At 35.1% G+C, this 12121-nt stretch overlaps 1 protein-coding gene across 2 annotated transcripts in view; it reads right to left on the bottom strand.

Annotated features, from left to right (window-relative positions):
* FMN2 (formin 2) overlaps nt 1-12121 on the bottom strand; it is a 161181-nt gene that overhangs the window by 110847 nt on the left and 38213 nt on the right. For both annotated transcript variants that reach the window (XM_062637367.1, XM_062637366.1), the window contains exon 5: nt 9468-9529. In XM_062637367.1, the coding sequence (XP_062493351.1) occupies nt 9468-9529 (62 nt within the window). The remainder of the gene's footprint in view (nt 1-9467; nt 9530-12121) is intronic.

Below are 12121 nucleotides of genomic sequence, written 5' to 3' on the forward strand. Positions count from 1 at the left end.
GTTTTATTGGTTTTACTTATACCAACGTAAAATGGACAGCATAGTAAAAACTGCCTTTTGATCTGATTGTAAGTAGAAGTTAAACCAGCTAGACTGTTTTGTATCCAAAGAGAAGAAATTCTTCTCAGCTTTACTTTTAAGTTCTCATTCAGGTATGACAATGGAACTGTTGGAACAAGTCCAGAGGAGGGCCACGAGGATGATCAGGGGACTGGAGCACCTCCTGTATAAAGATAGGCTGAGAAAGTTGGGGCTGTTCATCCTGGAGAAGAGAAGGCTGCGTGGAAACCTCATAGCAGCCCTCCAGTATCTGAAGGATGCTGGAGAGGGACTCATCATTAGAGACTGTAGTGATAGGACAAGGGGTAACGGGTTAAAACTTAAACAGGGGAAGTTTAGATTGGATATAAGGGAGAAGTTCTTTACTGTGAGGGTGGTGAGGCACTGGAATAGGTTGCCCAAGGAAGTTGTGAATGTTCCATCCCTGGAGGTGTTCAAGGCCAGGTTGGACAGTGCCTTAGGTAAGATGGTTTAATGTGAGGTGTCCCTGCCCATGGCAGGGGAGGTTGACACTAGATGATCTTAAGGTCCTTTCCAACCCTATTCTATGATTCTATGCTTATGGTTGGGTTTCTTCTTTATTTTGGTTTGTTTGGATTTGTGCGGGTTTTCTTTTAAAATAATTTTTGATATTTCTAAGTCAAAGAAATTCTCATTTTTTTACTGAGAAAAACATTTCTTATATCTCTTCTACACACAGGGGCCTGTAGAAATTCTCAAAATCTACACCACTGTAAGGTAGCACCTGATCTTTAATGCCGAGAGAAATAAAATAATTTAATCTTTACAACTTGGTTCACTTTTGACTGAATGAGATCTCTCAAATAGGCTAACCCAACTTGACAATTGAGATCAGTTGTTCTGCTAGGAATGCCACAAGAAGAAATTTTATTTCAATGACCAGATATTCTTTGAATACATTTATGGAATGTGCATCTGTATGTGTATGTTTGTATATATATACATACATGCACACACACTTTTGCATGCTGCTCTCTTGTATTTAACATGATTTCTTCATCTGTTCAATTTCTATGGAGTTCTTCTAAAAAGTTTGGAAGGTAGGTAAATACTTTAGTACCTAAAATACTTTATATAATCCAAATGCAGTAGGGTACCACTGAGTACACAAAACCTCTTTGTTTTCACTTCTCTCCAAAAGGTGAGAGGAATTACATATGTAAATAAATTTCCAATTTAAACCACATTTTGGAAGAAGAGGAATTTATAGATTTTCATCTGAAATACTATGCCAATTTTAGAAAGAGAATTCAAGAAAATCAACTGTATTTTAACAATTAATAAATACAGATCTGTTATGAATTTTGCTCTGACCAGGAACGCATAGATGAAATGAACGCTATCTCAATTTACCTATCTTGACAAGTAAAAAGAACAAGGAGTTAGAGGAGAAAATGGAAAACAATTTAAAACTGTATTTTCAATAAATGCCTATCATGCATTTCTATTCACTGCTCCCTCAGAGAAATTACAGTGCTCTACTAGGATTTTATAAGAAGTTTGCTGTAAAAGGCAAGACAAGAAACATACTAATGCTCAGAATCATACACGTGCAGACAGAAAAGAAGCAATTCTTCCTGTCCAAGACCTATCCCATACAATAATTCATCTTCTAAAAAAAAAGGAGAAAGTCTCTTACAGTATAGCCAAGATCTTAAGTACCACCAGAACGTAATTCAGGTTAAAATAAATAAATTCCTCAGTTTTACTCTCATTTCTCCTTGCTTTCCCATCAAAGAAAGAAGAAAGGGAAGTCTGTAAATCCTAAGTTAGCTTCCACTGCACAGAATTTGCAAACACACTGTTCAGACATAAGAGAATTATTATTGCCTGAACCTGAAGGTTGGTGCTACTTGTTGTACCTAAAATGACAAAAAAGTCTGCATGGTTTTGTCCAAGTTTAAAGCATGTTGAAAATGGAAAAATGCAGAATATCCATTATACTTACAAGATGCAAAAATTTTATTATGCTCTGCCACATTCTCATAAAATTTAGTGATATAGAAGTAGTGAAACTAGGTAAATCACTTGAACCCAATGAGCAGATTCTTGAGAATTTTAACCAAAGCTTGAAAACATACAGTATTTGACTTAGAGGCAACTCATGGAAAATATATGGGCTTCACAGCATGCATTTTTATCTCTCTAAGCTGTTATCAAAACAACACATCAGAAACATAGCAAGACTTATCATTTGACCACTAACTAGGCAAAACAAAAATTAGCATTAGTATTACCACATACCCATCCTCAAAGGTGAGGAAAGTCCTGAGAAAACCAGGCAAACATCCGAGCTAGCCTTGCTTGAAGAAGGGTGCTGGTACAGAAGTGATTGGACAGCATGACCTCCTGATGTCTATTCAGCCCTAAATTATGCTATGATTTTTATGTTATTCCAGAGCTATGATTTTGGTATCATGCCACATATCAAAGTGGAAGAACACAATAAAGAGCCTTTCAAATTGAAATGAACATGTAGGTTAAACTTCATCTTGACATTACCATCAAGAACACAGATCAGAACAAAATAAATTTTAGTCTCACAATGGCCAGGAGGAAGAGTGCAAGAATGTGCTATTGTCACTCCAAAGAAAATTATACCAACATATTGTTCCTTTTAAAGAAGCAAATACTGCCTTCAAGCAAAATAACAGAAGTCAATCCAAGTATTGTGAAGTCTGAATTTAATACAAAATACTAACATTTGTTCTGAGAATTAACTGCTTTTATTTTTCTACCACACAGGCTTGACATGCTATACTCCTTTTTTGATTTTTATTTAAATATGGAGCCTATGATTTATACTCCATCTCAATGAATCAATAAAAATTATGTCTGATGCAGTTTCATCCCCCTCTTTTTTTTTTCCCCCTTTTATTAATCTCTCTGTCATCAGGACTAAATGGAAAAGATTTGGGATTATGGTTGAAGAAATTAATTTCATATCCAAAAAAAAATTCGACCTCTATTTAAATGATAGTAATTCAGCAGTAACTTTTAAATTATCACTACAGTGATTCAGAAGTTTTACAGACATTTACAGATTAAATCAAATGTGTTCCTTTCACTGTTTACAAAAACAAACAAAACCCAAACCAAAACAACAAAAACAAAACCACAACCAAAAAAACAGTGACAGAACAGAACTATCTAAAAATCTACTGTTTCAAGATTTTTGCTCTATTTCTATTTGGTTTTTTTAATCATTGATTCACATTTCAGTATCTCCGAGAGATGCTCCAATTACTATCCTTGGTCAGATTAAACAGTGTGCATACATTTATTAACTACCAGAAGGACACCACTTTCTGACTTACTAAAAAAAATAATTAATTCATGTTCTCACTGTAGGGTATCTGTAGGATCACACGCTCTCTTCCTCCCCCGCGCCCTCCGGCCCCCCGCTGCAGTGGTTCACAAGAAACTTACACAAACCATTCAAAAATACTTAACTGCCATCTAGTGGCTGAGTAGGCCAACTTCTCTATGGTGTTTTTCAGACTCAACTAAATAATTCTTCCCTCATTTCTAATATTTCTATTTGCATTCTCAGCCTTCCTTCAGGCCTAAGAATCCCAGCATACTCATAAGACAGTGTTTTAATAACAAAGTTCCATTACTAGTCATACAGGAAGAAGAACAGACTAGAACAACCTCTGTTTAAATTATGTAGAGATCTCAACTAGGAAAACTTCATACTGTAAAAAGTTCAATTAATTCATTTGCTACAGTTCTAGAACATGAAAAATCTATTAATGCTTATTAGGCTTTCTAAAAACAACCCCTCAAAAAAACTAAAAATTGCATTATGTTTAAGTTGAAAAGTGTAAATATCAAAAAAGTTGGAAACTTCTGTGTAAAAACTATATTTCATGAATATGAACATAAAGAAATTGAGCGTACCTGACTTGAAGTTATCATGGCCTGGAGTGAAGTCTGACAAAAGTTAGACTCCCCTTTATTTCTTGAGTAAAGTAGTCGCTATGTCAGCAGTTCATATTACCCCAGCAGTATAGTATTCTGCCAGGTTTCAATCATCTCTTGCTTCACACAAATTCTGTTTCCTTTCTGTTCATTTTTAATAACGTATAATTTATTCTCATGGCTAACAAGAAAACACTATACCTACATGTGCTTCCTAACATTCACCCACTTTCAGATAACTCAATTCTAATATCTCGTGTTAGATGTACAATTATAACATGATCTCCTGCACATCACAAATTGCAAGCCTGGCTTTATTTTTTGCAAGATAAGGACAAAACAGATTTATACCTCTCAGTTTTTTAGCTTTGTGTTTTCTGAGATTGGGGTATGCTGGCATGATGTTGCAGGAAGCTTACGTTGATACTCCTTAAAACAATATACCCAGTCCTATTTGTCAGACAGAGATCATCAGTTAGCTATAGTATTTACTTTGAAAAATGGAATAAGTACAGACTTCACTATCATTTGATTCATTTAGAAAACTTTCAAAAAAAATTTGCTTTTTTAATGCTCCTTTCTTTCCTGAATATAGTTTTGTAGGAAAAGAACTATTTTAGAACTGTTCACTGCCTCTCCAAGTCTTCTCTTCCCCCTTACAGAAGGTAACCCAAGTAATGAAGGGATGGAAGAGGAGTGATCCAAGTTCCCAGAATCACTAGCTCCTTATCAATGGATATCTCAAGGAAGAACACATAGAAAGAAGCAGTGTAAAAAGAGCCACAGCCACAGAATGGTTTAGGAGTGCATAAAGGAAGAGTTCCCTATTTTCCACCAACTTCAGTTGAACACAATTTTTAATCAGTCTCACGTAGACTTTACCTTGATGAAAGCTATGTAATACCAAAATAGGTTTTAAAAATCTCCTTTTTTTATATTATTGTTTTTGTATGTATAGTAGAATTATTTCACATTTCAGAAAAATCTTACATTTACCTTCCTTCTCTTACCTTCACCTGTAAAGAATCATCTTCCTGAAATTTCATTGAAGAGTTTTGATCAGTGTGCCTGTTTCTTATACAAAGTCTAGCTACGATATTTTATAATAATGAAAAGTAAATCCCAATCTCACCAGTGGTTTATTCTTCCTAGACTCATTATTTATTTATCTTACAGGATTTTGCCACCTTTTTTCTTGTATCGCTAAGAGTCAAAATCAGAACATTTCAAATGCCTGAAAGGCTGAGGGATTACCAGCAAAGCGTGGTAGTTGAGAATACTTTGGAGACATTCCAAGATCCAGATTTATAATGTTTTCAAAATGGGAAGCATATTCAACATGGTAAAACTTGTCCTGTAATTCAAGGTTTTTAAGGGTAGCATCATTTCCCTAAGAAATTGTTGGAAAGTGCACCAATAGATCATGCAGTAGAAATCTGTCTTAATTTCCTGAGAAGTGCCAAAATTTGGTCTGGCTGTTACTACCAGCTGAAGTACGTGGCATTCAAGGAAACAACATAATTTTTGTTGAGGGTTTATTCATTGGTTTAAATGGGGTAAACCAAACCAAAGTGAACATCAGACCTGGAAATGATACAGGCATAAGTATTTTTTGATGGCAAGCTTTTCTGCAGTAAATACAGGTTAAATACCCAGTGTAAACTATCTCATAACCAAACTGCTAGAAACTGGAGCAGTCTGGCAAAACTTCATCTCCTGAAACAGGATTAGAGACCAGGCTTAGTCAATGGCATGAAGAATTCATTACATCCGGATACTGACCTTTAAATAAATGTAATAAGGGCTTTCTTTTTAAATCTGCGTGATACTCAGAATAGACACTTTTCACAAACTGTTAGAAAAAAAAAAAAAGAGGAAAAAAAAGGGGGGGGGGGGATTTCAAGAAAACAAAGAATATAAGTGACTTTCAAACAACTTTGTTTTTTGGTTCTGTGATGTCCCACTACTAACCAAAGCCTAGCTTTCATGTATTCATTTTCAATTATAGGATTTTTTTTCCTTTTTTTTTCTTCTTCTTTCTGCTATGAGTCTGTTTTTATCTATCATGTAAACAAAATCAAGGAAACCTGAAAATTGAGTTAGACTGTAGGGAAAATTACAAGGGTAGCAAAAAAGATCAGGGGCGTGAAACAAAAGGAAACTGGCTCTTGCACAAAAGTACTGCTATTAAATCTAAACATCAGGTTTGAAGCTGGAGTTTCTAAATTAGAACATTCAGTTTTCCTCTTCTTCCTTCACTAAAGGAGCTAGGTCTAACAGAGCTTTCTCTGTTCACAGTGAGAAGACTAAGCAGACATTGTTGCTCCTCTTTGGGATTTCAAAACCAGGACTTGAAATGGCTGTCAGTTTTTATTATGATTTCTTCCTGCACTAAAAACAATTACACCCACAAAGCCTTTTTTTTTTTATTGTTATTTTAAAAAAACAGCTATCTTGGACTTGAAAAAAACTGTTTTAAAAACTTTAGGAAATTATGCTGCAAAATAGGAAGGTTATGTCTAACACTGTAAAGGTAAGAAAACAAAGAGGATAAAATAAGCCTCTTCCAGTGGCAAGAAAATGTAGAATCCAACCTTCTAAGTAAGTAAGTGTGTTACTTCTGCTTTTAATTTAGAATTATTCTCTTTTAGTCAATAACATGTAACATTTATGTTTGTTTCCATATCAATATTGACCATCTCCAATTATTTTAATAGCATGTGGAAAATGTCTTTTCCTGGGGAAAGAAGAAGGAAGATGTCTGTAAGTAGAGTTGATCAGTTTCAAATTACATGCTAGGGCTGTCTTCCTTGCCATGTATCAAAAGAAAAAAAAAATTCCTACTTGACTAACTTCAGCTAATGATTGCTTTCTTCAGAAAGAAAAACTATGGACAAACTAGACAAAGAATAAAAGAGGCTAGATGTCTGCTAGAAATATTTCATAGTATTTCATCACTTTTTTTGAAGTACAAATAACACCAAGAATGATCTGATTGCAGTAAATGATTAATCTACAAACATGATGCAAAAAGTTAGTATGATCCTTCTACCTTCTATGTGTTTAATGGGTGGATTGTAAAGATTGATATACATAGGTAGCTAGAATATACTCAACTGTTTGGGACTATACAGAAATAATTTGAATACATGAAAATATTTACCCACAAACAGTTCCTTAAATGAAGTAACTTCCACTCTGACTTTCAAAATAAACCAGAATGATGATGACATAGCAAAAATTTGAGATTATTTTCTGCAAGTGAGGTCATCGTGCGTCCAAAATATTTCTGTTCTTCACTGATGAATAATAGTACAGAGTGAAACGAGTTCATATTACTGTGATAAGAGATCAACACTGAGCAAGAGGAATGGTGATCTCTAACAACAGTAGCAATCGTAATTCAGTAATTGGACAACATAATAGGCTAATTTTTAAAATAACAAAAAACCCACAATCTGAAGTAAAATTTCGTTCATGCTACCGAAGAGCGCACTAGTGCTGCTGGTTAAACTTCATTCTCATAGCAAAAGAATCAGGTTTTCCTCGGGTAAAGTACCTAAGTATTCATGGAACGTTTTCCATTAATTATATTTCTAATTAAAAAAAAAAACAAAACAAACCCTTTTATATAGATTATTTCTTGCAATGAAATAAAATCCTAGAGACAGATTATAGTCCTTATATGCAATACCTTTCTGGAAGTACAGGAAAAACTTCATTTTCACAAGAAATACGAAAAAGCATTGCTACTGAAACCTGGGTAGCTGAAATATAGAAATAGCATGGGACAAATATATTTTAGTTTAAACTTCAGATATTGAAATGTAGAATAATTTTGTTATATTTTAACTAATGGCATCTAGTTTATAGATGTTCTTAATTATGGTGGTGAAAAAGTTCAGGTACCTGACAAGAACTCCTTTGATGTTGTTTGGCAAGACAAGAGCCATAAAGTTAATAAACATATTCTCCCCACTCATCCTCATGAAACACTTGGTTGAACCTGGATTAAATTTGTGGGTCTGAAGATCAGTAGCATGCTTTTCACCAGGCATTCCTTTTTTTTTTCCCTTAAAAGCATATCACTGACCATTTTCACAAACGCTGGTCAATGCAGTTATGCTAGAACCATCTACTCATTAAAAAAAACAAAAAACAAAAAAACAAATAAAGCAAAGCCACAAAAAACAAACTGCACCAAAAAGAATAAAGAAAAAGAAAAGAAAGATAATTAAAAAAAAAACAACAAACAAATCTGAATGCCTGGGGACGGTGGGCTCGCAGTAGTTCTTCAGGCACCAGCTGCTCACTGGGGGTTGAAGCAGCTCCTGTATGAAGACAGGCTGAGGAAGCTGGGGCTGTTCAGCTTGGAGAAGGGAAGGCTGCATGGAGACCTCATAGCAGCCTTGCATATCTGAAGGGGGCCTACTAGGATGCTGGGGAGGGACTCTTGATCAGGGACTGTAGCGAAAGGACAAGGGGTGATGGGCTTAAAGTGAAGAGGAGGAAGTTCAGGTTAGCTAGAAGGAAGAAGTTCTTCACTGTGCAGGTGGTGAGGCACTGGAATGGGTTGCCCAAGGAAATTGTGAATGTTTCATCTCTGGCAGTGTACAAGACCAGGCTGGACAGAGCCTTGGGTGACATGGTTTAGTGTGAGGTGTCCCTGCACGTGGCAGGGGTGTTGGAACTAGATGATCTTAAGGTCCTTTCCAACCCTAACTATTCTATGATTCTATTAAGAACTTTGGGGCATTCCTTGCTCAAACCAAGATTTAAGGACTTAGTTTTCCTCTTCATGACCTTCAGAGAAATTAAATAGCCTTTTTTATTAGCAAGATAAATTTGGTACCTGTGACTGGAGTGCTTCCACAGAAAATAAGCTAGCCTTTTGAGGAAACATAATGTGAAGCTCCCCAACTCCATCAAACTACACCACATTTAATGAGGAATGTAACACAAATGGTGAAAAAAGGGCTGTGTTTATGTTGAACAAATCCAACCCAGACGAGGTCTCCACTGTCCCAGTACACATTATCACCTTTTGAAGTCAAGTACTGCAAATCTGTTCTCTTACTAACACTGCTACAAGCTTCAGTGGAGAAAGAAAAAAAAAATCTGTAACTATTAGCGCGAACTTTTGAAGATCAGTTGATATAACCAGGTCTTCTATAACCATTCCTTAGTAATGCTATCAGACTTTCAGAACCAAGTGTTAACTTACTTCCGAGTGAGAAATAACATCTAATAAGAATCACCTTAAGCAGCAGGAACCTTGAATCTCTGTAACTAGATACATTATGGAGCATATAAGTATTCTGAAATAAAAATTTAGAATCAAAACCACACTTCAGAATATTTGTACTCAGAACATTCAGTACACAAAATTATTGCGAAAATGTCTGAAGTACTGCTTTTCTGGCCTTTTTACAAATTGATAAACATTTCTGTTAGAATCTTACCTGTACCAGCTGAACACCATCTACGCCTTGTTTCTCAGTTTCTAGGCCAGCAGATTTCAATTCTGAATTTGAAAAGAAGATACAGATTTTAAAAGTCTTATATATCTGTATAAATTATTCATCTTTTGAAATACACATTAAAAATTTCATGAACACTTTGTAGAGTTGAAAAATAATGTTAATTGCCAATCTAAAATTAACCCAACAGGTCATATGCATAATCTCAATTTACAATGTATATATTCCAATCTCAATTCTCAAATGTATATATTGATCTCAATTTACAATGTATATATTATGACTCAAGATTAAATGCTATCATCTAAAATTTGAAATAAGTCCATTTTAATTGCCAAAATTTCTGATTCAAAGAAAAACAGTTATTTATGCCTCTATCATGCACATTCCACAGAAGGTCAGGGGAAGGTTCTCATGATTGTTCTTCCCATCCAATCTCATTAAGAAGTATTTTTGTCCTTAAGGTCTGTGGATTGTGTTTGTTCACAAAAGGCCAAAAGAACTCATGAGCAGAATTGCCTTTTTCATATCGGCCAATAGCCCTCCCTCTGCCCTACCATCAAAATTTGAAATGCCCATAGTGAGACAGATAGTGATACAGACCTAAACTCATAATTTAAAAAGAATGCTTGAACAAAACAGGCCTTACTATTGCAAATAGATTTTGAGAAATCTCAGTTTCATCCGAGCTTGATTATTTGCCTTCTACAACATCCCAGCCTTACAAAGGGATAATAGTTTAGGACAATGCACTTACTGTCTAAGTCAATGCTTCCCAGAACTGGGGACATTCAAACTGAGGATGCAAAAGTAATTCTTCACCTTTGTACTAAATTCTACACCCTCTCTTTTGGGCAAAATACCAGCATTAATGTGACTTTTGGCATTCTGAACACGTTACTCATTTACATTGGAAAATGAGTAACTTCATTCTAGTTGTATCTTCTTCCATTATTTTCTACTTTGGAATAACGAGTCTCCTAATGAATATCTTTGCATTCTTTGGCTTAATGACTATCTTTAAATGGAGAAACAAAATTATTTGTCTTAGAATAATGGTTTTAAAGAGAACTATAGATCTTCAGCTGTGACAACGAAAAATATAATGGCAGTGGGTCTAAGAGCTTTTATCTGCACATTTTACCTGGAAAATGAGCATCTGAACATAAGAAATCTCCTCTACTCCGTAACTAGATTCCTTTTCTTAATTTAAGCCCTGGATAACAATTATTCTACAAACACTGGCTTTGAGATCTTTGTTTTCATAAAAACATTTCAATTTAAACCAAACCTGAGCACAAACGAAATTACATCAAAACTTTGATTGTGCTAATATTTATTTCAGTGAGAGACATGTACTGTACATTCCTGCATTGTTTCTACAGTGCTGTATTTTGGTTGGCTGCTGGTTTGGTTATGCTGGAAATGATACAAGCATCTAGCAACCCAATACACATTCAGGACCCTCAAAAGTCTTTTGGTAAGCCACTGCAGAGAATATCAAAGATTTATTTTTCATGTATTTATGAGAAAGAGTCTTGTAGTTAAAGCACAGATTTAATTAATATTAAATATTTTCTATTTTTTAAATAAAATAAATTTAAAACTATATTAAAACTATTAAAAACTATATTAAATATTAAAAATAATAAGCGCTTGAATTAAAACCTCTGTTTTCCGTTCTGGCCTTTCCACAGATTTCTGACCTTAAAGAACATCTCTATGCCTCAGTTTCCTTGCCTGATAGGAAATAACCAGGTGGCGGGGAACAGCGGGAGAGAGGGACAGTGGAATGGTGGGAAAATGAGAGAAAGAAAAAAAAGCGCCACGCCAGCAGCTACACAGTGCAAAGATCTCTAATCAGCTTAGCAGCTACTGCTAATGATGCCACTTTAACTGGTCATAGCCTAGCTTTTTTACACAGGCCAGAACTAGAAAGATTTTTTTTTTCCTTATACCTGCCAAGAAACACATGCATCTTGCATCCTTCTTATATCTTTCAAGGGCACCACTACACAGCAGGCAAATCTGTTGACCATTTGCAGGAACAGTGAAACTGTTGTGGTCCAAAACCTCTGCATTCAGAATTCCTAGACATTTGGCCTCCTCACAGCTTTCTGACAATCCCAGATGTTGGGAAGCGAGACATACAAGGGGGAAGTTTCATTGCCAGTGGCAGTTATGCTGCAAGGCTACCCCTTGCAAATTAACAGTCTTCAACCTTTTTTACTTTTTTAATTATTTACTAAAACAGCATTTCAAGTCTCATCTGACAGAATTTTGTCCAGTCAAAGGAGGGTGAGGATAGGCTGTCTAAAACAGGAAATAACTCATTATGTCTCACTTTGACAAGTTTTTAGTATGATTAAATCATGCTTTGTGGCTGACTTTCAGATAAGTCCATTTACTGAAGAAAATTCACAATGCTACTAATGAATTCCACACTCACTCCTCATTGCAACCAAAAAAAAAAACCCACAGAAACAGTGAATGATGATTTTCTGGTAAAAGCTATTAATGTCTCTTCTGAAGGAAGGGAAAAGTATTAATATTTTTAAACTAAGCAGGTGTGAGATACTGTTTTTACAAATTATCTGGAAAAGAACATAGTTGGCTAATCCTACCTCAATTGATCT

This window comes from Pezoporus occidentalis, unplaced genomic scaffold, assembly GCF_034315485.1.
Source record: "Pezoporus occidentalis ecotype Australia unplaced genomic scaffold, CSIRO_AGI_Poc_V1 ctg52, whole genome shotgun sequence".
Classification (NCBI taxonomy): Eukaryota; Metazoa; Chordata; class Aves; order Psittaciformes; family Psittacidae; genus Pezoporus; species Pezoporus occidentalis.